At 47.3% G+C, this 26,115-nt stretch overlaps 13 protein-coding genes across 13 annotated transcripts; 9 read left to right on the top strand and 4 right to left on the bottom strand.

Annotated features, from left to right (window-relative positions):
* Nucleotides 1–744: 744 nt before the first annotated feature.
* Nucleotides 745–2,061, top strand: FPSE_02166 (uncharacterized protein; the record flags this gene model as incomplete). The annotated part of the gene is made up of 1 exon (XM_009255285.1): nt 745–2,061. One exon carries the CDS (start codon nt 745–747, stop codon nt 2,059–2,061), a length of 1,317 nt encoding a protein of 438 aa, XP_009253560.1.
* A 475-nt stretch (nt 2,062–2,536) lies between these two features.
* FPSE_02167 (uncharacterized protein) lies at nt 2,537–3,852 on the bottom strand (the record flags this gene model as incomplete). Its single annotated transcript, XM_009255286.1, has 4 exons — nt 2,537–2,971; nt 3,026–3,524; nt 3,576–3,723; nt 3,783–3,852. 4 exons carry the CDS (start codon nt 3,850–3,852, stop codon nt 2,537–2,539), a joined length of 1,152 nt encoding a protein of 383 aa, XP_009253561.1.
* A 1,873-nt stretch (nt 3,853–5,725) lies between these two features.
* Nucleotides 5,726–6,420, top strand: FPSE_02168 (uncharacterized protein; the record flags this gene model as incomplete). The annotated part of the gene is made up of 3 exons (XM_009255287.1): nt 5,726–5,836; nt 5,894–6,026; nt 6,080–6,420. 3 exons carry the CDS (start codon nt 5,726–5,728, stop codon nt 6,418–6,420), a joined length of 585 nt encoding a protein of 194 aa, XP_009253562.1.
* Nucleotides 6,421–6,808: 388 nt separating this feature from the next.
* FPSE_02169 (uncharacterized protein) lies at nt 6,809–7,736 on the top strand (the record flags this gene model as incomplete). The annotated part of the gene is made up of 2 exons (XM_009255288.1): nt 6,809–7,556; nt 7,606–7,736. The coding sequence occupies 2 exons, from the start codon at nt 6,809–6,811 to the stop codon at nt 7,734–7,736; spliced, it is 879 nt and encodes a 292-aa protein (XP_009253563.1).
* A 169-nt stretch (nt 7,737–7,905) lies between these two features.
* On the bottom strand, nt 7,906–9,298 carry FPSE_02170 (uncharacterized protein; the record flags this gene model as incomplete). The annotated part of the gene is made up of 8 exons (XM_009255289.1): nt 7,906–7,910; nt 7,958–7,971; nt 8,019–8,444; nt 8,492–8,629; nt 8,683–8,875; nt 9,019–9,109; nt 9,166–9,198; nt 9,248–9,298. The coding sequence occupies 8 exons, from the start codon at nt 9,296–9,298 to the stop codon at nt 7,906–7,908; spliced, it is 951 nt and encodes a 316-aa protein (XP_009253564.1).
* A 409-nt stretch (nt 9,299–9,707) lies between these two features.
* FPSE_02171 (uncharacterized protein) lies at nt 9,708–10,577 on the bottom strand (the record flags this gene model as incomplete). Its single annotated transcript, XM_009255290.1, has 1 exon — nt 9,708–10,577. One exon carries the CDS (start codon nt 10,575–10,577, stop codon nt 9,708–9,710), a length of 870 nt encoding a protein of 289 aa, XP_009253565.1.
* An 840-nt stretch (nt 10,578–11,417) lies between these two features.
* On the top strand, nt 11,418–13,212 carry FPSE_02172 (uncharacterized protein; the record flags this gene model as incomplete). The annotated part of the gene is made up of 5 exons (XM_009255291.1): nt 11,418–11,725; nt 11,782–12,412; nt 12,469–12,613; nt 12,665–12,810; nt 12,862–13,212. The coding sequence occupies 5 exons, from the start codon at nt 11,418–11,420 to the stop codon at nt 13,210–13,212; spliced, it is 1,581 nt and encodes a 526-aa protein (XP_009253566.1).
* An 800-nt stretch (nt 13,213–14,012) lies between these two features.
* On the top strand, nt 14,013–15,210 carry FPSE_02173 (uncharacterized protein; the record flags this gene model as incomplete). Its single annotated transcript, XM_009255292.1, has 2 exons — nt 14,013–14,503; nt 14,556–15,210. 2 exons carry the CDS (start codon nt 14,013–14,015, stop codon nt 15,208–15,210), a joined length of 1,146 nt encoding a protein of 381 aa, XP_009253567.1.
* Nucleotides 15,211–15,600: 390 nt separating this feature from the next.
* FPSE_02174 (uncharacterized protein) lies at nt 15,601–15,936 on the top strand (the record flags this gene model as incomplete). Its single annotated transcript, XM_009255293.1, has 1 exon — nt 15,601–15,936. One exon carries the CDS (start codon nt 15,601–15,603, stop codon nt 15,934–15,936), a length of 336 nt encoding a protein of 111 aa, XP_009253568.1.
* Nucleotides 15,937–16,351: 415 nt separating this feature from the next.
* Nucleotides 16,352–16,907, top strand: FPSE_02175 (uncharacterized protein; the record flags this gene model as incomplete). Its single annotated transcript, XM_009255294.1, has 2 exons — nt 16,352–16,709; nt 16,801–16,907. 2 exons carry the CDS (start codon nt 16,352–16,354, stop codon nt 16,905–16,907), a joined length of 465 nt encoding a protein of 154 aa, XP_009253569.1.
* A 201-nt stretch (nt 16,908–17,108) lies between these two features.
* Nucleotides 17,109–19,901, bottom strand: FPSE_02176 (uncharacterized protein; the record flags this gene model as incomplete). Its single annotated transcript, XM_009255295.1, has 1 exon — nt 17,109–19,901. The coding sequence occupies one exon, from the start codon at nt 19,899–19,901 to the stop codon at nt 17,109–17,111; it is 2,793 nt and encodes a 930-aa protein (XP_009253570.1).
* A 1,175-nt stretch (nt 19,902–21,076) lies between these two features.
* On the top strand, nt 21,077–23,028 carry FPSE_02177 (uncharacterized protein; the record flags this gene model as incomplete). Its single annotated transcript, XM_009255296.1, has 5 exons — nt 21,077–21,258; nt 21,311–21,727; nt 21,777–21,971; nt 22,022–22,293; nt 22,346–23,028. The coding sequence occupies 5 exons, from the start codon at nt 21,077–21,079 to the stop codon at nt 23,026–23,028; spliced, it is 1,749 nt and encodes a 582-aa protein (XP_009253571.1).
* Nucleotides 23,029–23,472: 444 nt separating this feature from the next.
* On the top strand, nt 23,473–25,240 carry FPSE_02178 (uncharacterized protein; the record flags this gene model as incomplete). Its single annotated transcript, XM_009255297.1, has 4 exons — nt 23,473–24,034; nt 24,088–24,126; nt 24,180–24,426; nt 24,475–25,240. The coding sequence occupies 4 exons, from the start codon at nt 23,473–23,475 to the stop codon at nt 25,238–25,240; spliced, it is 1,614 nt and encodes a 537-aa protein (XP_009253572.1).
* Between the last annotated feature and the right edge of the window lie 875 nt (nt 25,241–26,115).

The following is a 26,115-nucleotide window of genomic DNA, read 5'->3' as shown; positions in this document are numbered from 1 at the left end:
TTGTTCATGCGTATCGTTAGGAAGCCATCAGAATGCGGGGTACAACGATGATCTGTCTCGTTTTGACTTCCATTTGACCTTTTCCCCAGAGCCATAAGTGTTAGCATCCCTGTTTAGCGTTAGTGTGCGGACCAAGGTCCGCACAAATGTCGGCTCCGATGTTGTCGCTTACGGAGAGGACGGCAGATGGCTTTCGGCCTGGTCCTGGTCCTGGTATACAGGATTGATGATTCAACGTCGCGGTTAACATAGTGAATGAACCAGTTCATTTGTCATAGTTTTCGATCCCGCACAAGTAACAACAAGCCATGCTTGATCTCTATTGTCGATAGGCTTGCAACCCGGCCATCGTCAACTTTCAGAGAAGACTGGTGCGACTCCAACTTGTAGTGTTTTAGGCCCAAAGTCAACTGTATGCTTAGATCTAAGTATGCCCTGACAAAGGCGTGTAAAGCTACAAAGTTACGATTGGGGCTTCAGGAACGCTTACTCCCTTCTAATTGGTGAATGGGATTACCAACTTATCAGGTAGTTGGAGATGCTGTGCCCTTCGCTGAGCTGACATGAGACGACCCAGACTCAGCGGTCCATATTCCCCAGTTGAGTCTTGGCCTGATCACGGGCTGTCAGCAGCGTAAGCAATATAATATGTTGACGTATGGTGATATATTCCACCTCTTGTCCTGTCGTTTCACCTTTCAGCTATATGTCCTCAACATAACATCAACGCTTACTGTTGTTAAAATGACTACTATCGACTCTTTGCCCGTTGAAATACTCTTCCAGATCTTTCACTACAGTTCTCCGCAAGAGCTTTGGTGCCTTAGTCTCACATGCAAAAGACTAGGACTTATAGCCAGTACTTGCTTATGGTCAGACATCGAACTTCACGAGAAAGGATATCATGAGTCGAGCGCTGAGATCGTTCATCCACCACCTTACAGGACAACGCCGCGTCCGTACAACACCTCGGGTAGACATGGCTGGCACAGCGATATTTACAAAAGAGCAGAGAAGCTGTTCACGCTGCTACATAATTTACATACAAATGATGAAGCGCGTCTGGCACAGCTTGCTGGTAGAGTGAGAAGTCTGTGTACAGTGATAGACCCGATTTGGCAATCTGAGCTGGATCAGCGCGCAAATACGATATGGAACATTCTGCCTTACTTTACCAGACTTGAGTCGCTTGAGTTACACGGCATCCCCAGTACCGTACATAATGGCAACGTTGGGATACGCTTGAGCGTTGTGCAGCCTTTGGCTAATCTCAAATTCGCAAAGCTTTTCGCGTACATACCACGGGATGTTGCAACGTATGTACTTCGGTCCAATGCTAGCCTTGAACGCCTGGAGCTCGGAATGCTAGACGATCCAAAGCCCGGCGATATCGGTATAGAGTCGGTCGATAACCTCAACTTTACCAGGCAGCAGACTTACCGTGGTGGGGTCATTCCTCGTTCATTAGGTGGCTTCTTTCCCGAATACTCTCCATCGTTTCAAAAGTTGAAGTATATACACTTTTGCCAGCCTTGCAATAGTCGGGGAGATTACTTCAACCAGATGAACGCCTGGTCTGCATATGCAGATAAGGCAGCCCTAGGATCCTGGAAGAATATCCTGGTTGCTTCATGCCAAACACTGGAGACCTTGATACTGGACCAGAGACCTGGAGCTGGTGTGGAAGACAATGAAGGGTTATCGGAGGAAGAGTTCCTCAACACTGGTTCATCCGGCCTAGGCAACAAAGGAATCATTGAGTCACTCGGAAGCATGCTCACAAGCGAATCTGAGCTTCCTAGGTTGAGTCAAGTGTATCTGTATGGGTTTGTTGTCAGATCTCCTCTTCGTAGGAGACCATCTGAGGAAACTCCTGGGGATATCCTGTTGCATGGCCTCAAGAGAAGAGGTGCTAATTGCGAGGCTAGGAGGGGAAAATGGTGTCTGTTTGATCAAGAGACAGGGAAGACATCATGGGCGAAATGGGACGGAGATGGATGCACCAATCTTCACGACGAATATATGGGAGTTAAATGGTATACTGTTATGGCCAAAGTCTAATTGGTAGTTGTGATCCGGGCATGAGACTTGGTACGGATTCGAGCCTAGGTTGGCACTCAGGAATGTATACTGAAGCCATTCCGCACCGAAGCAAACCCCGCAAGAGAGTTGACCAGAGGAATAGAAGGCAAAAAAGAAGATATGAACAATTGCTTGCTCACGATGAAGATTGCCTCAACACGGGATCGAACCGTGGACCTTGTCATTACTAGTGACACGCTCTACCACTGAGCCATTAAGGCGAGTCCTGGTTGGTTAAAGACTGAGCCCCAGCTAGTGTCCATGTACTAAGTCAAACTGGTCCGTTGCTCTTAAAGCAGGGAGTCGTCTAAAGCTTTGGATGGAAATTGGTAGTGAAAGGCAGCACGAAAATGAATGACACAAACAAATATTCTTTGGATTTGAACTTTATTTCTTCCAACTATAGCAAACTATCATAACGGCCGTTTATCTCAATCTATACATAACTAAATCATTACTGTCGTTGTCCCTGGGCTGTGGCAGAGTAGGAGTCTGCATTGTAAGGACGCGACATCAGAGCGTCATCCGAGTTGTAGCCCGTCATCGCAACTGGAGTCGCAGGCGATGTTCTCCTCTCAGTTCCCTGGAAAATAAACAGGATCGCCTTCAATGAATCAGATGGGTTGATCATCGACAACCAAGCGTAAATGCCAAATGGTCCTCCCTGGTAAGATTGCTCGGGTCTGTCGTTCTCCTCCAGCTTGGCAAATGTTCCGCGGCCATGACCATGGACGTAGACCTTCCAAGGGTAGGCGATGTAGAAGAAAATCGACAGTGGAACCATGATGGCGCAGGTGACGAGGTTGGGGAGACTGATGTGGACATCAGCGTATGTGAGTGTGTCGGTAGGCTCGAGGATGCCCTGGTCTCCGAGAATCCAAAAGATGATCTAGAAACAGTTAGTTAACCGTCTTTCGTAGCTGTGAAATTGCAATGCGCTTACCTCTTGGAGAAATGTCAATCCAACAACAATTTTAAATGCAGTGAGCTTGAGCATCGGTGAGTGATGCGCAAGGTCCTTCTTGAGAAGCATGTACATCTGGAGGATAGATGCAACGGAAACAACGAGTGAGATGGTCATGATAACGCGCAAGTAAATGTTGGCAAACTCGCGTGAGTTGCTCTCTTGACAAAAGACGCCAGCAGCTTGGGTGATGTCGGTGGCGACGGCAACACCAATGGCAACGACTGGCATCTGGAAGATCATGATCCAGCGGGTCTTGAACCACTTCATTCCATTCTTTCGCTTGGTCGCGAAAAAGACATCACGCTGATCTCGGTGGGGTGATACATAATCGCAAAGCAGCAGAAAGAAGGATCCGAGGGCGAAACCTTCAAAGACGTGCAGCCATGGCTGGAGGTAGACTGCAGCACTGGGGAAGCAGATGCAGAAGAATGAGATAAGAGCGAAAGCAGAGATGAGGTTGCCGACTCGCATGATCCTTATCGGTTGTTAGTTCAGATTCGAGACCTGGGTGCTAGAGATGACATACTTGACCTGCTCGGAGGGATTTGAGAGGTGTGTTGCGTGGAGTTGTTTACAGGTGAACATGATTATCATGGCCAATGCGGAACACGAGCCACCAAGAATCATGGCAAACTCATAGAAACTGAGAGCACCGACAAAGTTTTGCTTGGCATCTTGTGCAAGTTAGCGACTAAGACGAGACGTCATGGTCGTTGAACGTTTGCTTCCCTACCTTGTGCTAATGAATGCGTTGGACAGGTGACGGGTGTGTCGTTGTCGTCGTCGCCTCTAAAGATACCCATCGTAATGAGGGGAAGTGGTGTCAATTGGGTTGTGGATTGCTAGATGTTGTTGCTTGTGAAAGAGAAGCTGCTGTGATGGAGATTTTCGCAATAGAGTGCCGACGACGATTGATATATAACTTGAAAGAGGATCAGCATCCATGGCAAACCCCTCCACAACGAAACCTAATCAAGATCATCATCTCAATGCAATGGCAGTGCCATGGGCAGAATCTAGGTCAAGCATGTCAGCCCTACCAGGGTCAGTGGGGGACCAAAACACGTCCCCAAACAGAGGTCCATACGAAGAAGGATCGTCCCAAACACGTAGACTTAAGAGGGTAGCTTACGAGAGAAAGAAAAACATGGAAACCTCTCACGAGATTATGGGTGGTAAGCTACTTGCTGAATTACCGTTTATTTTGTCAGGTTTCTTCTCTGCAGGAACCAATGATGCACAGCCACCAGGAAAACAGGAACGGACGTGTCCGCGGCTTGACCCGACAGGTACAGGGATCGGCAAGCCGGCCATTCACAAGGCAATGACGGTCACAAAGGCTTAGCGGAGATGACAATGAACCCAGTTGCTTACAGCCTCCATGCGTCTTAATTTGGGTCTTGAAGTTGAATGATAGAGGATCAGATGCAACAGTAGTCTCACTGCAGTGACCTATTCTGTGAGGATTTAAGCTTACCATGCTTGCCAACTTTCAGCTTGATTCTTGGCTCTAATTTCCGTGTCTTGACTCCTCTCAATGGCTCGCATTTTGTCGTCAGTGATTGGTTACGATACTCTATCAGTGGGGTTAACATTCAAAATATTTTGCTTCAAGTTTCCCCCGAAAAGAGAGAGATCAGGCCCCCTCAGTCCGCTTCTTTAAGTTGCGGCCTCCCATGGCTATGTATGTTTGATCGACAGTGACTTCCATCCCTCCAAGGTCGAATCGTTTCCTGAAAACGGTGAGTCGATTCGAACGTGGCTTGGATTCAGTGACGACTGGCGGGCGCGACGGGTAGTTCGGCAACCTCGTCCAGGGATCGAATGGGTCAACTGGATCCGGCTAGATTTGCTGTCAGGGTGACATTCTAGCTTGTGTAACTCCACTCGTGTCCGTTTAGATAATGCGAGACGGAAAGATAAGCGATAAGATATCGGTCATCGGCATCTACACGCTCCGTGATGGTGGTAATCCCTGTTGTTGAGCCAGGGTTAGTTCTGTGATATGTCATTCCACGACGCGTCAACTACCCTAGACATCGGTAAATGAACAAAATATCTGGTCTTGACACCACGAATATAAGTGAAAGAACCTTGTTTACGTAAGCTTTGCATAATCTATGATATGCTTCTCGAAGGTAGAGTTAATACAAGTGTTGCAAGGCCTGAAGGTTGTCGCTGCCAATGTGAATGTATTATCGTGTCCTTCTCATCAAGGAGTTGTTACAAGCATTCTAAAACTTTCACCAGAACTTGCTCAGATGAGACCAAAATACGTACAAAATCACTATAATACAATCATGACTATAATCAACTTTCTCTCAAGCATTGAAGAGTGACTCTTCTCGTATTCATCTCACCTGATATCAGAATATCTGAATGCTCCAAGACGCAGGCAATTTGTCTGACCATCAAGACCCCTTCATTTCGTTGTTGATTCGCTTCAGCACCACATTACCCCGCCACTGACTTGGAGAGCTTCCAAACCAAGATAAGCGTCTGGAAACAGGCGCATTATTTCCAAGGCGCAGCCCAAACGCGACTCATCTCAACGCGCACCAGTGAGGCGCGTAAAGTGAACTATTAATTTAACTAAAACACTGAGCTGTCCTCTTTTGTACAGGAATTTGTAGATCTCAACAATCATTCTTGATATTTCTTTGATAGATCTTCACCATGGTTCGCTTGTCCAACTCCTTTGTGCTTATCGGCATCCTGGCATCTGGTGTTGCTGTCGCTACGCCTCAGTTCGATCAGGAAGCTGAGCTACGTAGGTCAAAATGCGACGTAAGGCTCCTTATTTCACAGTGCAAGACCTCCAGCTAATGTGTTCCTCTTCTACAGAATGGATGTTTTGATGATTCGTTTCCAGGTGGTTCATGCACAAATGACCCAGCTTGCATGTGCACTCAGAATAAATATCGCGAGGCGTATTTCTGCTGCATGGCCAAGAATTGTGAAGCCCTCGTATTAACCAGTGAGCGCCAAAGAGCCCTTTCCTTGTCAGTATAGCTAATGGCATACGTGTAGGATCTGTCGAAAGACAACATGATGAGTGCCAGGCCAGAAACCTTGACTTCACTTTTGATGCCGAGAAAGTTTGCGGTATCAAATTGGCAACCACTACTTCCACGGCTTCTTCAACAAAAGCTACTGATGTTACATCCTCCGCTTCAGAAATATCCTCTACAGCGACAGCAAATACGGCATTTGATGTAGAAACCAAGACGAAATCCGACAAGACCGCGGAAGATACTGCTCAAGCATCGCCCACAGAAAGTGCTGCCCCTGTAACTGACGATGTGCCACAACTGAAGCCTTCTTTGGGCGGCCTGGTACTGGTTATGGCTTCTGCTTTCTTCTTTTTCTAAACTTGTTATATGTGTCAACGAACGATGATAGAGTGTAACTGGTCTGTAGAGGGCAAATATGAAGCCGACTACAGTAATCATTAATTAGATAGGATCATAATTAGTATAATTAATAATTGTCAAAACGCTACCCTTTAGGCTCTGTATGTCTGCGCATGGCAAGAAAACAAAACCTGTATCTCGCGCTCAGGAACCAGTATTGCATTCTGCAGTAACTACTTCAAGGTGAGATGTGCAAAGTCTGACCGTTGGATAACTGTGCCGTACTAGCATAATAAGCAGAATATTTTAATGGCAAGGATCATCCGGATCGGCCTGACAATCTACTCAGCAATCTCACTGTCAGCTTCGCTGCGTCAATTAACTTGGCACCAACAAACGATACAAAATGACCGACGCAGTGTACTCCACTCCCGAGTGGTATTTGAAGGCCCAAGACAAAGATGTGAGCAGTGACATAGGCCGATTGACCATCCATCACCTCGGATTTAAACAGGCGGCAGAGGGCACCCTGGTCTTTGCACCGCTTGACTTTGCCAGCGCTCCTCGAGCAGTTCTTGATGTCGGAACCGCAGACGGTCTATGGATGTGTGATGTGCAATCCTCCATTCCAGAGGCAGTCCGGGGTGATCATACGTTTCTCGGTACTGATATTAATACTTCTTTCTTCCCCACTACCGCCACGAAGGGCATCACGTACGTGAAACAAGACATCAAGGATCCGCCACCTCAGATATGGCACGAGTCCTTCGACCTCATCAACTTACGCATGATACTCATAGCCGCTGGTTCTGGTGATGCCCAGAGATCAGTAGTCAAACAGCACATTCAACTTCTCAAGCCTGGTGGCTGGATTCAGATTGGCGATTGCGATCGAGTCTGTCCTACATCAAGCGAAGAAAACCCATGCTATAACGACATGTTTGCTTGCATTCGCGTAGTCTGTGAAGCGTCCGGACTGGATCCTCTCGAGGCCCCAAAAATGAAATCTTGGCTTGAAGATGCCGGGCTAGAGGACGTCCAGGAGAGAACGGCGTTACGTGCTGTTGGGAAACGTAACACGGATAATGAGCTAGGAAGTTTGGGAGTCAAAGCAGATTTGGTCATCGCGAAGGGATTTGCAGCTGGTGCCAAAGGTAAGTTTGATAGTGGATTGAAGATAAGTTCCATACTGACCTGGCTTAGCCTTAGACCCATCTCTCAAACCATTGACGGATGGACGACTGGATACATTGGTGCAAGATCTCGAGGCCGAGTTGACTAGTACTGGAGCATATTTTCCGATGCGGTTCGTTTGGGGCAGGAAACCATTATAGACGCCTTGGGTGATGTGATATCGAGGGGTATACCACTAAGCATGACTACCCGGGTGTAAAATCAGCGCTTCATTCCATATAAATTAGCTCCTATGTATAGATCTAGATGAACGATCTCCAAATGCCCCAACGACTGATCCCCAAGGCGTTATGCTCGTGAAACGTCTCCCTAGTCTATATCCCCGAAGAGTATATCAAGCCTCACTTCAAAGGCTTCCTACCATATGTCGAGTAACTGCATACGTCAACAAGGTGCTGCTAAAAAGAGTCTGCACAACATACACTGGCCAATAAGCATGAATCGCTTTGTTGTTGACATCCTTCCTAACCTTGGCTAGGAAGACTGTCACCTCTTCTTGGCTCCAACCAAGCACCCTAGTCAAAACAGCGATGGAGAGAGCTTCAAGCCCTTTAAAGTGGTCCAAGTTCATGTTTTGCCACTGGCCAATCTCTTTGTGCTTTGTGTCTTTTGGCCAAGCGTTGCTGGGCCATTTAAAGACTGTCTCGACAACATCCACGAACCCGGTATCACGAAGGATGTCCTTGTTCTTCTTGTTGTCTTGGAATGGACGACCAATCTTTGTGGAGGCCTCGCCGAGAAGGTGGATGAGTTTAGAGAGATTGTGGTCTTCGTTCAGGGTATTGTCATCCGACTTGGCGAAGAGATCGATCTCGAGGAGCTCTACGTACCCGCCGGGGACAAGGTTGCTGGTCGGATGAGAGATCGTACTTTGTCAACTGAGAGATAGACTTACTTGTAGATGTTGCTGGCGAGTTCAGGCCAACTTTTGATACTGAATGTCATCATGCGACTATGGATATAATCGAAAGGCTCAGAGAACGTCCACGGTTCTTCGATATCGTCGATAAAGAACTCAACATTCGGCGGAACGCTGACCGTCATCTGTTAGCTAGGAATGTATCTGAACAAGAAGAGAAAGCCTACAAATCAGGCTGAATCGGGGATAAGTCAATGCCAATGACTTTTGAATTGAGATGCTCGTCGGCATAATCAATCGCCCAGATTCCAGTGCCTGTTCCTATGTCGAGAACGTGCTTTACATTGGCACCAGGATCGTTTGGAGGTGCCAATCCAAGTCTGTTGTCGAGGGTCAGGATAAATAAGTTATGCTGGAGGTCTGATGTCAAATATTAGCATCTACGAATGATCATAGCTGAGAGTTGACTTGCCCAATCTTTGCTTCTCGATATCATCGTTGGGGAGATTGTATTCTAAATTGGTTAGCTCAGGATACTAATAGTAAAGAACAGTGAAGCTCACTGCTATCCTTGTATCGATGATAAGTTCGGCCATTTTCTTTGCGATAGTCCAAGATTGAGCTTCTTAAGCTTTCAGATGTCGATGCATTGATCTGAGTACACGACTAGGTTAGCTTAGCTATGAGACGAATAGAAAAGAGCAACGTACAGATCCGATCGATGAGTCTCGGTCATTTTCATTCTGTAAAATGTCAGTTCATAGTATGGTGATAGCGGTCTGGTGGAATGACCTCTTCATCCGGGAAGATAACGTTCGCGTGGTTAACAGTAGAGTTCGCCATTTCAACATTTCGAGGCACTTAATCGCGCATCGTGGCAAGGTAAGAAGGACTTCCCCTCCACAAAACAAATTATCCTTTTTTATCAACTATTCATGATCCTGGTCGAAAATTTGTCATGTGTGTTGGTTGTGCCAAACGTGGATAAAACTGACAAGGATGTACCCTATCATACGATATCTGTCAACAGAAGGTATCACTCCGACGTGTGACCATGTGTATGTGCCATTGGCTATTTAGTATATAGATATAACGGCGAAGTGTTCCGAGTTTCGCTCTTAGCGATGGAATATTAAAGTTGAAGATGACTTCAGCCTTGATCATATTCTATGGCAAGAAACATAAAAATAGTTATGACAACTATTCAAGAGGTTAATTACCAAATAATATCTGTTCAGGCACCTGTAGAGACTTAGAAACCATCCCATGTCCTTTGAACAATGTCCCAGTACCTCTCCTCGTCATGTCTAGCATGAGCAACATGTTTTGAACCATGGAACTTCTCCATCTGCACATCAAAGCCCAACTCAACAGCCTGGGAAGCTTGCATCTCCACGTCAGCAGGCAAGACAAGATCATCTTTGTCGCTGTAGATATAGGATCTGCGAAGCTCGCGTTCCTTTTTGCCTTCTACCTCATTATGTGTCTTACCCCAGTAGAGTAGCCAATCCCTCGTAATACTAAGGTTTCTTGTCAGTTGCCAGAAAGAAGAAAAGATGTAGATAAGCGGCGATAGAAGAAAAAGTTGAAGCTTGGAGAACCCGACGACAAAGAATGCATATGTAGTGGAAGCCCTTTGAGCACCTGGTGCTGAGTCGAAAATCATGGCATGAGGCGGCAGATAGGGGTCATCGTCCCCGTGCGCAGAAATAGAATATTCATCGTACAAGGCTGAGATGGAGGATGAGCCACCGTTGGAAAAGAGGTGGATGAGAATGCTCGGATCCGAAGTCGAGCCACCCGCAGGAACCGCAGCCCTGATGACCGGAACCATCGGGTTCACAACACGTGCAAGAGCCTTTGGGTCAAACAAGTTCCTATTAAAGCTCTTGACCAGCAGAATTTGCGCAGTTGGGTATAGCCGCTTATGCTTATCGACATATTTGGCAATGTGAGCATCAAGTGCATTGGTCCAGCTGGCGACGATGACGAGCTTTGGAGGCATAGGCCCGCTAGTGGCTGAGTCACCAGTAGAAGGTCTATAAATGAAAACCTCATCAGACAGCTTCTCCATGTAGGAGAGGGGCTTGGCCTTGGCTGAGTGAGCGGTGTCGGTGGACATTTTGGGGAAAGGCGAAGCAATGATATGGAATTATTGTGTGGGTTGTTGAGATATTCGGGAAAGATTGGCAAGAAACAAGAGAGGCTGAGTCGCGGGTTATCTAGCGGCGCGTAAGTCCTTGTTTGAGTAATCAAAAAGATGATCTTTGTGCGCTTGAGCTACGGAAATAAGCATGATTAGTGGTGCTGACGGCGCTTATGCTGTCAGATTTGGGCCATATGCACCGCCAATTGAGCTTCGCTGACGTTGTTTGAGTGAGATTTGATCATTAACCAAGTAGGGACGTGGCACGGTTTCAAATTGCTTCTGAAATGCCAGTATCTATGATACAAACTCGGAGAGAATTACACTACCATGTAGTCGATCATTGCCAGGTTCTTAGTACACCACGTAGAAACTGGGTATCAAAGCAAGATTACAACTGCCAAGACGTAGAGTGATGATATCAGTTTACTGGTATTTTTCACAACTTGGGACTAATACCCACTGCGTTGTCCTCTGTTAGATCCTGTTCTAGTATAGCGGATCAGATAAGTCACCGGTCGTCTGGCGCCTTTTACATCGTCTGAACATCTTGGCTATGCTGCCCGAGGCTTAGTGTCTAAGCACAACAACTGCTTATTTGCCTCCACTTGGTTAGAAGTTCAGAACAGTAGAACCACTGCGTCAGCTTACAGCACGCCGACATGTTGGCAATAATCAGCATACCGTTTCGAAGAAAGATCTATGAATCAAGGCAGTGTTACTCAACGGCTGTATATATGTACCATGTTTATCTGAGATCAGATCTGTATTCCATTTCGTATCATAATTCTTTATTTAAGCGCTATTGTTTATATCATGTCTGAATCACACGGATTAATGAGAGACCCTGAGCCTGGACAGGCTGGGTACCCTGGGAATCCTGGGTTCCCTGGGTTTCCTGATTACACGCGGTATAGTGGTGCCACACAATTCGAAGGGCATTCCTTCGAGCCAGAACGACCAAGCCAGAGCGATAAGGATTCCACACGAAACGGTTCCATCGCACCGAACTCGACACAAGAGTTGGATTGGGATGGAGAGAAGGATCCCGAGAATCCTATGAACTGGCCGATGTGGAAGAAGGTTATTCACACTGCCATACCAGCGATATACACCTTTGGCCTGTATGTAGCATTTAATACTGAAGTGTCTGAAGGTTACGCTGACTAACGATGAATAGAACAACAGGTATCTCAACGCTTGTCGCAGGCCTTCCAGGTATTATGCAACAATTCGGACAGACCAGTAGGAACGTTGCTCTCCTTCCTATAACACTCTACACGATGGGATTCATCTTCGGCCCTTGCATCGCCGCCCCCATATCTGACCTCTATGGTCGCCTCGTCGTCTACAAAGTCAACATCATCATACTTATCATCTGCAACGCTATCGCCGTCTCTTCCGACAACTTTGCAGCACTCGTGATCTTCAGGTTCTTCGCGTCGCTTGGTGGAAGCGGTGTTATGGCCGTAGGTGCAGGAACCATGTCTGATCTCTGGCTGCCCAGCCAAGTCAGCCGTGTAGGCATTGCATACCTGCTGGCACCGTTCCTTGGTCCTAGTATGGGTCCTTTGATTGGATCGTACGCCATCGAACAGTATGGTGACTGGAAGTGGGGAATTTGGGTCGTCCTCTGTATTCTGACTCCCGTTGCTATCGCCATCTTCTTTTCTTCCGAGACATCTAAGAAGCAGATTCTTGCTGAGCGTGCCAAGAGACTCGGTAGACACCCCAAGTGTCAAGGTATTGCAACGACCATGCAAAAGATTGGGAAGGCTATGCTCAAGCCGTGGCACATGTGCATATTCGAGGTTTGTCCTTTTCTTCCACAGGTCCTGACTTTGCAATTACTAATCATGGCTTGCAGCCTGTGTCACTTGTTCTCGGTCTTTACACTGGCTTTTCATTTGCCATGATATTCTCTTTCTTTGGCTCTTACAGTTATGTCTACTCCACCGTCTACCAATTCGATGCACGCCAAATCGGTCTTTGCTATATTGGTCTCATCATTGGTAAGCTAGCCCAGCTACGCGTATAACTCAAGGCGGAACTAACCAATATAGGTATTCTCTTGGGTCTTGTCACTTTTGGAGTCTTTGACGCAACTATCTACCAGAAGCAAGTGGCTAGAACCGGCGACAGAGTGGCACCAGAGCATAGACTATATGCAGCGCTGCTTGGAAGTTTACTCGTACCAATCGGGTTATTCGTCAGTATCTCCAGATCACCGTAAGTGGCAGGTCAAGCTAACTCGAAATAGTGGTATGCATGGGCCCCTGATCCATCGGTGCATTGGATTGTCCCTGTTATGGCTGGCGTCCCTTTCGCCTGGGGAACAATGGCTTCATTCCTAAGCTGTCTGGCCTATTTGTCCAGTGCTTTCAAGCCCACAGACATGTCTTCAGCTGTCGCGGCAAACGGAATCTTTCGCTTTTTACTCGGAGCTGCTTTTCCAAACTTTGTGTTCCAAATGTACCAAGAGATGGGCATTAACTGGGCTGGAAGTGTGTTTGCATTCGTCAGTCTGGCATTTATTCCAGTGCCATGGCTATTGTTCTGGAAGGGCAAGGTGCTACGTGGGAAGAGTTCGTATGAGCTGAGCAAGTATTAAACGGTGGACACTAGTGGGTGTTAATCGGGAAAGTCTCTATGGGTTGATAGGTTCGGATGCTATGAGCGTGTTTGTTTGGTTCGGTAATATGTTAGCGATGTTATACCCAGTTGTTTGGTTCAGCAGTAGAATAATATGATCTTGATACAACATAACCACGCGGTTGAGTCTCGTGCCTGTGATGAGCCTCACCATCAAAACCTTATTCACCGTGATGAGCCGAGGCTACCGAAAACTGACCGGGGTCTAATTCCGCTGTATGTCGCTGACAGGGAATGCATCACTAACTTGGACATATTGAGGCATTATGTTTTCATCCCATCAAGCTGCTGATCTCGGTTTCTAACTCGCCGAAACCCCAAACCTTTTTGCTCCTATTAAAAGTTACCGCTTCTCATCCCCGCAATGTCAAGACCGACTAAACAACCAGATCCTTGTATTGCTACCAACGGGCCCAGGATCTGCACCGACAGTCTTCCAACGTTAATTGGTGCGCGTCTTTATTTCTTCGGCCAACTCCATTCGCGCTCCAATCAATCCCCAAGTTCCCCAGATTAATTACGACGCGACCCCAGACTCTGGAGCTCAGTTTCTCCGCGTCAAGTAAACTGACTACACTATACTCGACCGATACTAGGCATGACGATTCAACATGGGATGACATGCCATGGGCGGGGCCTTGCTCGTTACGCGATGGAGATTGATGGCTGGGCACCTATATAATAGACGGCTTCGACCGCGTTTCCATTGTGGTCTCTGTTCTCAGCATCCTGCAATCGTCAACATAGACAGGTCTCATCATGCGTTTTGCCGCCATCGTCTCTTTCCTGCTGCCCCTCGTGGCAGCAAAGCCTGCTCAGAAGGGCAAGACTTTCAGCAACGTTGAGATCTTTGATCCTCCTACCAATTACAGAGATCCTCAGGTCCTCTACGCCCGTCCTCTTGAGCTGTCAGACGGCACCCTGCTCGGCACCTGGGAGAACTACTCCCCCGAGCCTCCAAATGTGTGGTTTCCAATTGTTAAGAGCAAGGACGGTGGCAAGACTTGGAAGGAGATTTCCAAGGTCAAAGACACCCAGAACAACTGGGGTTTGCGATACCAACCCCAGCTGTATGAGCTTCCCCGTGCCTTTGGAAAATACCCCAAGGGAACTGTTCTTTGCTCTGGCAGCAGTATCCCTTCCGACCTTAGCGAGACTCTCATCGAGGTCTATGCTAGTCGCGACAAGGGTTACACTTGGGAGTTTGTCAGCCATGTTGCTCTTGGTGGCGAAGCTCTGCCCAACCCTGGGTAAGTAAAATCTTGAATTATGAATGAGAGACCAAGACTGACGGACGCCTAGCCTCACTCCCGTCTGGGAGCCTTTCCTGATGACCTACAAGGAGAAGCTTATCCTCTACTACTCTGACCAGCGCGACAACGCCACTCACTCGCAAAAGCTTGTCCACCAAACCACCACCGATCTCAAGAAGTGGTCCAAGGTTGTTGACGACACCAAGTATGCCGACTACTACGCCCGTCCCGGTATGCCTACTGTCGCCAAGCTGCCCAACAACGAGTACATCTACGTCTACGAGTACGGCGGTGGCCCTAACCCTCCTGCTGGAAGTGACTACTGGTTCCCCGTCTACTACCGTCTTTCTAAGGATCCCCAGAAGTTCCTCAACAAGGCTCACCACCAGATTGTTTCCAACGACGGAACCACCCCTGCTGGCTCTCCCTACGTGGTCTGGACTCCTTATGGTGGCAAGAATGGTACCATTGTTGTTAGCTGCGGTACTCGATCTGAGATCTTCACCAACCAGGCTCTTGGTGACGCATCTGCTTGGAAGAAGTGGGATGTTCCTCAGCCAACTGCCTATACCCGTTCTCTCCTTTCTTTCCAGAAGGATCCGGATCTGCTCATGATTATGGGCGCTGGTATCTTGCCCCCAGCAGGTGGTAAAAACACTGTTAGCACTAGTGTTGTCCGATTGTCTGAGGTTATGAAGGCTTAGAGGAGGAATGGGGATGGACAATGTACTTCAAGCTTATACAGTCATAATGAATAACTCTAATCATGCCGAAACACGTGATTATCATTCGTGAAAAACATTTCAGTTTATCAGGATACTGAGCAGAGGCTTGAGTAAAGTTTGAACAACACACGCAGCGGAGATTTGGGTTCTAGGGCATTGACACCCTGACTATCGCAAGATAACATTTTGAGTGATTAAGAAGCTGTAGGTCAAGTGACAGTTAACTTTTACAGTTTCTTCTTCCCCTCACCCATTCACAAATCCCCAAATTCGTCCTAAAAGCCCCTTTATATCATCCAACCATTTACACGGCTTAAGCCCAAAGTCGCAAAACCAACAATCCAGACTCCCCGAATCACAAGATGAATCATGAACAGCCCCGTGACAAAGGAGAATAATCGAACCCCTATCAACCAAAGCTCACCTGCCGCATCGAGTCTACGTAATCGCAGGTCCGAGATCGAGCAGGAGCTTTGTAAGATCAAACTCTACATCCGAGGCTTCAAGACGCGCGCCAGAGAGATACTTGACGAAATCAAAATCTACCAGAAGGATGTGCCTCGCGAATACTGGAAGGACATGGATCAGCTGAGGTCTGCGCTCAAGGAGATAAAGCGAGAATTGGAAAAGTTGAGGACGCTCAAACGACGCCTAAGATATGAGGCCAAGGAGCTGAGAAAAGAAGGTAATCGACTGGTTCGCTAGTGAATGATTATGACATCTAACGCTATTGATAGCCCTACGACAAATCGTTTCTAAGCTAAGGTCTTGGACGAAGTTGAGAAATATTGGGTGTGGAATGAAGCCCTTGATTAGGAGGTGTGAAGGATAAGGCAAGCCCTCTGATCAGGGTGAATAGGTGCCCGGGTTGCCTTGTGACCTCAATTTCAGATACAGTTTTCGGTTCTTGAACAAGGTTTTGGTTGATTGGATAATTATGAAAGCCCCGATGTAAATAAAATCAATAAAATAAATCTAAACCCAAGGTTACTGCTTAACCTTTCACTGAAATCTTTCCAACCTTTAAATACTCTGAGGACCCCGTCCCACTAACTCATTCTCAACTCTCATAGAAATCGCAAAAAAAAGTCATTACAACCAAACTCCGCTATATCGCACCATGAATCACCAACGACGTATTGAGCGAGTCTCTCGCGTGATCAAGGGATCACGTACATCCTCTTCCCCCGTCAACGGCCAAAGGTTACAACTAACCAAGCCGCTGACATTCACGCATTATAGCCAAGCCAAGCCACAGCCAGCACAAGTCGAAAATGCGTACCCACAAAGGGTCGAATACGTTTACCTCTACACAGTCGAGATGAAACGCGAGGTTGCTAGTATAGCTGCCGAGACACAGATCATCAAGGAAGATTACAGATTTAGGGTTGCTCGACTGGAGCGTGATATCGCACAGATGCAGCGTCGACTAGAGCAGATGGAGCGTTCAAAAGCACAGACAATGACCGCCAACAGCTGTAAGCCAACCTACACTACCAGTCTGAATGCATCTGATGATATATAAAAAAGGATAGGAATGTGTCTATCTTTACCGGCTCATGTCCAAAGATGGAGAATTTCAATTTGATGACAGTTTCCTATCGGGCAATATGGAATCCAAATGTTGGTGTATCAATGGTCCTGAGGATAGAAGGATCGCTGAGACAGCTGCGTAATTGTTTTCCCGGATCATGTACTTTCATTGCCAAGATATTCACAATCGGGTCTGTCAAGGAGGAAAGAAAAGTTACAGTGAACTTGAATGCTTCCATATAAGAAGGAATAAAGTGAACATAAATATGGGAAGGCGAAATTCAAATAATAAAATACAATTAATGAGCCATTACAAACGAAATATCCTCGAAACAGGTCATAGTTCAAGCCTTGGGTTTGAAGTCCTCAAGAGCATCCCTGACTAGAGCAAGATTCTGGATCACAGCTAATCCATACTGAGCAACATCATTTGTCGAAACCCATGGTGCCTCCTTTCCAGGTATAAGTCCTTCATGATCGGGAATGAGTGTCGTTTCGAAAGTGGCATTAGGTGCTTTGAAACCATCACTGTTGAAGAACTTCTCCCAAACGAGTCTCGCCATTGTCACGTTCTTCTGCTGGTTTGCTGCATAGGCTGTAAGACGGGAATGACCCTGGTACAAGTTCAACTTTCCGAAGTCTTTTCCGTAACGGGCCTGTTGCTCGGCGGCTGTAGCTTCGAAATAGTAACAGTAGTCGAGCCACGCTTGCTTAAAACCTTTGGGAAGATCATCACCGGCGTACTCAATCAGCTCGGATACCACTTCAGGTAGACCAAAGACAGCTGAGAGATGTGAGACGTCTACGTGACCCTTGTTGTCTGGATCAGCAGGAGGAGGACCGAGTGTCCAATTCTGAAGATTGTAGAGACCGTTGCCTGTGACAAATCCATTCTTGAGCTTAGCGATGCTCTCAACCGTGCTGGTGAGTTTGGCCTTCGACTCTTCCCATCGTGGACCTCGGCGCTCCCAGTCGATCAACCAGCCACCCGCAAGGGCACCCCAGTCTGTTCCTAGACTGAAAGCGACTGTTGCATTTGGTGTGGGAACCCAACCATCCTTTCGGACCTTTCGTTGCGGGTCAAGCACACCATATGTCTTGTCTGTATCAAGAAGCTCCTCAAATAGCTCGCCGATGCGCTCGTCTCCACCAGACAGGTAGTAGAAGTACTTCCTATACTGAGGCTGTGAGATACGGGCTTGCTTCGCGCTGTCGCTGAAGTGCTGAACACCGTGTCGGGTCCCAAGTCCTTTCCAGTTGCCGATATGGTAAACGTCTACTTCTCCAGTGTGTCGCGTAAGGGCCTCGGCGAATCGATAGATATCCTCGCGGCCTGTGCGGAGAAAGTACTGCCAAAAGAATAGATCGGGCGAGAGCTCTGAGTTATCCCAAGCGTATCCGCCAATATCATATCGCCACTCATGTCGGTCCGGATCGTAGGTATGCATGAAGTCGCCGTAATCCAGGAATCCATACCACCTGCGATGCTCGACTTCGTCCTGATAGAACTTGGCAAGGAAGTTAATGTTATCTTCCAGCTTCTTTGACGCGGCACTAGACGTATCTGCAGGAGCCCAGTATGATCCGAGGGCTTTGGTCTTGCTGATGTACTCGCCCTCTGGGACAAGAACAGGAGGGTTGTTGATTTGAGACACATAGCTAGCAAGAGTATCCTGAGAGGGTGTCTTGTCGAAGGCAACGAGATAGAGTTCGCTAGTTCGAGCGATGCCGTAGGGGGTGTCAAAACCCTCTTCCCAATCTTCGTAGGTAATCTCCAAAGCATCGAGCTGGTCGGTGTAATTCTTCTGTCCGAGTCCATCGTGGTATGGTCGAAGATCCAGAGGATCAGCAGAGGGACTATAGAGCCACAGAGTGATGGAACCAGTATCGGAAGCCGCAGAAGAGATGTCAAAGCCGGTTGGGAACCTCTTCCAGAAGTCACGAAGACCAACCGCCAGACCTCCTGCGGTAGCACCACCAAGGTAGGCTAGTCCTTCCGCACGGGTGCCTCCAGGGATGGTAACCCAACTTTGGCCAGACTTGGTTCTCTTCTTGAGAGTGAATCCATCAGATGACAGTTGTCTCAAGCTATAGTCGTTCCACGGGGGGATCCAGTGCATGCGGCTCGAAACACGAACATCCCATGTAGACTTATCGGGCAACTCTTTGCCATCAAATTGATCAGCTCGGACGTTAGCACCAGGGTCCCTTCGAAGACCTGTAATGCCCTGAACGGCTTCACTGAGAAGGCCTCCATTAACACCAGCAATTCGCACATGGCGATTGTAGAGCTCTTCACCCTCGAGTGGAACGTCGAAACGAAGACCAACACCAGATATGAAGTCTTTCTCAGCATCGCCGTCAAAAACCAAGCTGTGAATAATCTTGATCGACTCAGAGCCGGAATAGAGATAGAAACGAAGGACAAATGGTAACCAAGAATCATGGCCGGACTTGTCAGCTGCCTCGTGTTTACCTCGAACTGTGACTAGAGCTCGTGCTGAGTTTTGGTCACTGACTGTCACGTTGTCGATGTTGCTCTGGAAGCGAAGTGTTTTGAAGGACTGGCTGTCTTCATCAGAGGGATGGGAAACGCCAGATTGGGATTGCAGTACAAGCTTGCCATTCTGGGCGATGCGCTTGCCGTTGGTTGTGATTTCCTTGACAATGACCGAGCCCTTCTTGGGGAAGATGGCGGTCACCTTTCCAGTGTCGACTTTGATGTCGCTTGATGTCTGAGTGACTGATATGCTGGGAGTATCTTTTCCACTACCAGCGGGTCCAGTCGAGTTGACGCCATTTTGGCCAGCTACAGCCCTGATGGTGTACTCGTCAAGGACATCCTCCAAGGCAGGGATCGCATGGCCAGTCCACTTTACCGAGCCATCAGCCCAGTAGCCAGTAACCCAGGATTGAAGATCAACATCTTGACCTGATGCACCCGAGGCTGTAAACTTTGTGTTTTTAGGGAAATGTTTTGACTGAGGCCAAGGGACACCAAAGGTAGTTCCTGAGGTGAAGTTGGGTTTTTCGCCGAGCCAGTGGACCTTGGCAGCTGATGAGGAGTTGCTTGGTACTGCGATAGCTTGGCCCGCGAGTGCGGCGAGCAGAAAGGAGTGGACGGCTTGTCGAAGCATTGTGCAACGACTACCAAAATTTATCTTATACTAGAAATTATGTAGAAGATGAGTGAGCAGTAATGATTGTTGAAAGTCTTTTATATATACTGGCATCTATAAAGTGACGCCATTGAGAGGCACAATGAGATTATGCAACTAATTTCGGTTTGTATACCCCGTTCAGTCATTTCACAATCACCAAGTTGATAACCCCCTGCATTTCGGGCATCGGTCTAGAAGGGACCGAGCAGCTGCCCTTTTGAAGTCGCGTTAAAGTTCAAATCAAGAGACTGTTTGACGATCAATACCGTAACTGGAGTTGGGGGTTCGTTCCCCGCAAACTTGATCAGCCTTCGCTGAACACTCTCTTCGTTGAGCGGACGGAATATTTAATGGCATGTAGATGAGCTACTACCTGACTCTAGTAAGCAGCCTCTACCATGTACAAACATGGTCCGAGTGTTGCTTGGCGTTGGGGGTTGAGTTGAGGCTTTACCTACTTCTAGGGGATCAATAATCACTACGCTAGACCATCCAATGATCTGACAGTCTGCAGTGACTTCAAATACCGACTGCTGACAGATGGGATTTTGGAATGCCCCTACTGTTGACGCATGCCATTCATGTTGTGGGTCGAATAACCCGGGCTAAGATTTATGCAGTGGTAGCAGCAGTTGAGGGGCAGAATCTGTAGACACGCCATGTCTAGGTAAATGGTCTTGTCCACATCTGGTTTCATATGCAAGATTACTAGCAACGAGATATTCCAGAAAGTCTATCTTATTTCCATTTCTAAATCCCTCGACCGGTCCATCCGGGGTTAGTGTAGACTGACAATCTTCTCTCATTCTGATATAGCCCACAAGTCCACCCTTACCCTGCACACACTCACTCTATCAACACTCTCACGATGTCACCTTTTGATTGTCTATAAAATATTACAGAGACAAAGATTCCACAAGAACAGTTCAAAATAAGGAAGGAGCATAACTCTTCAGACCTCCTTCATTACGACGGTTTTGACACGCGAATTACGCGTCCAATGCACAGCCTCATCCTTTGGGACGGATTTCGGATTGTTATCGTTGCACGTGACCAAATCTTTCATTATCATGTCATACCTCGGATTCAACAAATATTCGCTAAAAATATATCATCCCCAACTACTTTTTTAAGCTTAACATCGTTAAACAATGAGTCCGTCAAATGATCGCCGCTCGCCCATGCCCTTGCTGAAAACATGTCAGACATGTTTCCATCTCAAGATTCGGTGTGAAAAGACACAGGATTCTGATTTATGCGACCGCTGTCTTCGACTTGGCAAGACATGTATTTTCAACCAGGCTCGACGACGCCAAAATGTGAACCGTCAACGGTTAGTATATCCTATTGATAAACTGTCATATAAACTTATGTAGGAACGGTAGGGAGAGATTAGGAGCGCAATCTGTCTCAGACAGATCTTCCAAATCACCAGCAAATCGACAACAGCAAGCACGGAGTAGTGAAGGGGACCAAGATATCCTCAACAAAGATGCATCACTGGACCCTTTTGAACAGGGCATCTTGACTTTTGAGAAAGGACAAAATCTCTTGGAAATCTTCACACGTCGATTCATTCCATACTTTCCATTCGTTCTCTTCCTCAGTGACAGTTCTATTGAAGAACTCAACTCACAACACCCATGTGCCTGCCTAGCTATTCTAGCCGTTGCGTCATACACCGACGTCGGCACACAAGTTGCACTTGGCAATCTATTCAAACAGATAGTTGCTGTGAGGATGGTCGACGGCGACTTTAACCAACTGGATTTGTTGCAAGGACTGCTTATTCACGTTGCATGGTATGGTTGCTTTGCCAAAGATCAAGAATCTGGTCGCTAAATAATGCAGGGCGCACTACCAACCGAAACCCAAACGATACATCCAGCATCTCCACCTGATTACAAGTATAATCAGCGACCTACGTCTTGACAGGCCTCGAAAGCCTAAGCTTTGGAGTGCCGAAGGCGGAAGGTATCAGAACAAACCAGACTGGCAGCCAGACGAGATGCGAGCTCTTGCAGGTGCATACTACTTATCCTCAAGGTAAGCCAATAATGAATCCGAGTCCATTACTGCTACTAATGCCGTTGCAGCTCCTCCATCATTCTCCAAAAGTCTCGCCAAGTCTTCAACACCACATACCTTTTGGCCTGTTGCGAGCATCTCGCTTCGCTAAATCAGTATCCCACCGACAAGTTTCTGCCTTATATAACCAGAGTTCAGGCACTCATCGAGAACATTGAAGATCTTGTTTGCAAAACTGCAACAGCTGACAATGGTTTGCAATTCTTCACTGAATGTCAGGAGATTACCCAGAAGTGTTTGGATATCAAATCAACATTGCCTTTTCCGTTGAGTGAAAGTCGTAAGTAAGACCGTTATGCCCTTGCAACTATATCTAACACAATGAATTGTAGCACCGTTACTTCTTCAGATACATATCCTCGAACTTATGCTTAGCCAATCCTCGCCACGAGGAACAGCCTTTGGTCTCGACAAGTTTCAGAATCCATTTCAAGACGAGACGACTCTTAATGAATGGCTCTCTACAAGCATGTCGGCTACCAGATCCCTCATTGGGGTTATTCTGGTGATGCCGCAGGGTGAAGAAGTAGCAATGTCCAACATGGGCTGGATCATGATGAACTGTGCCCTCAACCTAGCTGTTCGTCTTGACCTCATAGCTGCTCGAGGTAGCCTTTCAGGATTTACCCAACATCTTCGACGTTTCCTTGATATGGGGCACACCCTTCGTCAACTTGTCCTCCGCTTTGAAGCTGTGCCCGGTCCAGACGCGTCAGCCGACCATCCATTCCATGGCATAGTAAAGCGCATACGTCGGTTGGAGAACTGGTACCTATCACAAGTGGCGCAGCAGACAGCCGACTCAACTTCAACTATAAGCCCGTCTTCTGGATCGCAACCTTCGATATCCCTCAGTGACCATACCAGCGGGATGCCCGTCAGTATGCCACTTCCGTACCAGAACTGGAACATGGGCGGCGGGTCGGAATGGTATCAAAACCTAGACTTGGACATAAGTACCTTTCTTTTTGCGGATCCAATCGACTTTCCAATGAACTTTGCATGGGCGAGCTAGATATTTATTCTTCAAATAATACTTCTTTTCATTCCTGCCTGGCTGGCTTGTTGTTTATCACACGTTGCTCCGAGTCGGACTAAGGATCCTGGTACGGACTAAGATACGGACTAAGCTTATGCCGTACGGAGTAAAACGGACTAAGGTACGGAGTAAGAGCCATGAGCTGAACATGTCATTGGATAAACACCATTTGTGGTACAATTCGTAATTCCGGTCTTCAAAATATCCATATTCATCCATGTAGTCACGTCTCAAGCCTCAATCTGTATTTGGCTGGTAGCATATGTGTGGAGGGAAATGCGAACATAGGTGTCGCTCTGGGTCCGAATTCAGTATGTGAGCTGAAGTATAAAGACGAGATCCCGCGTCTGAAACTATGGCACTCTGCTCAATCATCTTATCCATTCCAACAACCTGAATTCAAATTGTTTCTTGCCAATCATGCATCCATTTGTCTTTCCCTCCATATTGAGTACTATTACTTTGGTAGCTCTCGCACAAACTACAACCAGTGAAGAAGATATCTCCTTCTTTGGCTGCGCTCCTCTCGGTGCATACTATCCCCTACCAACCATCGACGTGTCCTCAAAGCCTATCCAGGGACTGGTCTCTGACTTTACCAAAAAGTTTGATGACGTTATCCAGAATGGTGGCAGTGATAAATACGGTCCGGTGAACGTCAACACCACCTCCTTCTCGGTCGTCATCTTTGGCGGAGATGAGAAACTCCGAGATGACCCTATTGTCTTTGAGTATCACTATACATCTCCCGAAGATCGGATCTCCAACGAAAACGTGACCGTCACTACCAAGTTCCCTGTCGGCGATGTTACCATGGTATTTACTGTGTATGCTTGGCTCGCCAAGATGGGGGAACAATGGGAGACACCAATCACCAAATATCTCCCTGAACTGGCTGATGTCGAGAGTCCATACGCTCCATCTTGGGCGGATATCACCATAGGGGCTCTGGCTGGTCAGGTGTCTGGACTGAGTCGAGAGTGTAAGTATTTCCTTGTCCAAGATTACTGGATACAACACTGACTAAAGTTACAGCCAATGCGTGCGTGGTTGGTGAGCCCTGTGATTGGGAACGTAAGACAATGTCCAAGACTCCTTAGAAATCACCATACTGATGCAGTTCATAGATTTCAAGGGAGCATTTGCTACTAAATCGCCCTATTTCCTACCAGATACCACTCCTGTTGTTTCATACGCAGCGTGGCAGCTTCTGGTCTTTGCGATGCAGAGAGAAGCCGACAGCGACTGGTCTTCTATACTTGAGGATACTCTCCTTAGCCCCCTGAATTTGACCTCTAGTGCTCTGTTGAGTCATGATAGCAAAGACATCTTTGCCATAAAAAGCCTCAACACTTCCATGATTGGAGAACCTGGGTAAGTCATATTATAATTTTGATATGTTCTTTTACTAACGCGTTGAAGTGCACTGTCATTTGTAAGCTCCATGGAGGACCTTGCTCGCGCTGGCCACTCCATGCTTGCTTCCGATCTTCTTACTCCCGCTGTCAGCCGTCGATGGCTCAAGTCTCATGCCGACACCTCCAACCTTCGCAACGGTGTCGGTCGTCCATGGGAAGTTTACCGCGCTGGACAGAACATCCGCCCCATCATGGACGCCCTGACCAAGGCTGGCTCAATTGGCAAATACGCTAGTTACTTTGGCTTAACCACGGACTTCAACGCTGGTTTCGCTATTCTGGCTCATGATAGCACTGTTGAGGATCGAAAGCTAGATCTCAACGTGCATGCTGATATCGTAAGCGAGGTCATCGGGTATCTATCCCAGTTTGCTGCTGCAGAGACACAGGCTAGGTACGCTGGCCAGTTCAAGGGTGAAGATTCGATGGCTTCTTTCAACACTACAGACGACGGCCATGGCCTGGTTGTTCAGAAACTTGTCATCGATGGGGTTAATGTCAAGGACCGCACTGCTCAAAAGCTAGGGATCAAATCCAGCGATCTTGACTTCAGAGTGTACCCTACCAACGTCCAAGATGAGACCCATCATCAATTTATTGCCGTGTTCCAGGATAGAAGTGCCCTTATTGATCAGGGTACCCCGACCTGTATCACATGGCAGGAAATTGGTGCAGATGTTGAGATCTTTGTTCGATTTAATATGAGAGCTGGAAAGGTCATCGGACTCGAAATCCCTCAACTGAATACTAAGATGGAGCGAGCGGACTGATCAAGATCTTTATTCAGCGAGTCCGCATACTATGTACAATCTCACAGATGACCGTGGACGAACGCTGGAGACTGGAACCTGGAGGGACGTGTCTGAGCACAGGTGGTTGGTTATCTTTAGTTTTCTATAGCAGGGTTCTTACCTTGACTGGTTAGTATTTTCACGATCATTAATATATATAGTTTTATTTATTTGTTGAAAAAACCTTGCATCAATGTATCGAAGCTACGTGCATCTTTGCTAACCAAGGTCGTGTCCTATGAGAGACGCGATGTACCCAAGATTATCTATAGACAGAAATAAGATCTTCCATGCCTTGTCGGGTTGTTCATCAGTAGTAGTGCTTGCTTCCAGCTTAAGTTACTCGATCGAGTAAAGACTTGAAGGTAACCCAGAATTCCTGATCAAGTGTTTAGCGTACATGTTGCCACCCTCTTGACCTTCCGTGTTGAGACGAAGTACATCTAGTTATTTGCAGCATCATGAATCGCTTACAACAGAGCGATGCGAGCCCCGGTTAGTGTAAGAGTTGCTGAGCACATCGGCGAAGCTAACCTGATCCATCCACTCCATATTCTGGGGTTCCCGCGATCATTGAAAGCTTGCCCGAGAAAGGTCTGTTCTCTACTGGACCGGTTTAAACTGACTCCACACTATAAGGGTGACTGCGGAGGTTAAACTCCCGAAGCTCATCTGAGATGCAAGATGTAACCTGGGGAGCGGACAGGGGCACACGCAGCATGATTGGACCGCATCAACATGTTCGCTAAAGATCGGCAAGTTAAACAAACGAATGTATTTGGCGCGCCAGCTAAAATGTCAAGTCACATGTCGGTTTACCTCAGGAACTTGAGCTTTATAGGAAGGTTACTCGG

This window comes from Fusarium pseudograminearum, chromosome 2 (genome assembly GCF_000303195.2).
Source record: "Fusarium pseudograminearum CS3096 chromosome 2, whole genome shotgun sequence".
Taxonomy (NCBI): Eukaryota; Fungi; Ascomycota; class Sordariomycetes; order Hypocreales; family Nectriaceae; genus Fusarium; species Fusarium pseudograminearum.
Note: the sequence above shows the minus strand (reverse complement) of the source record. Positions and strands in the feature narration are given on the sequence as shown.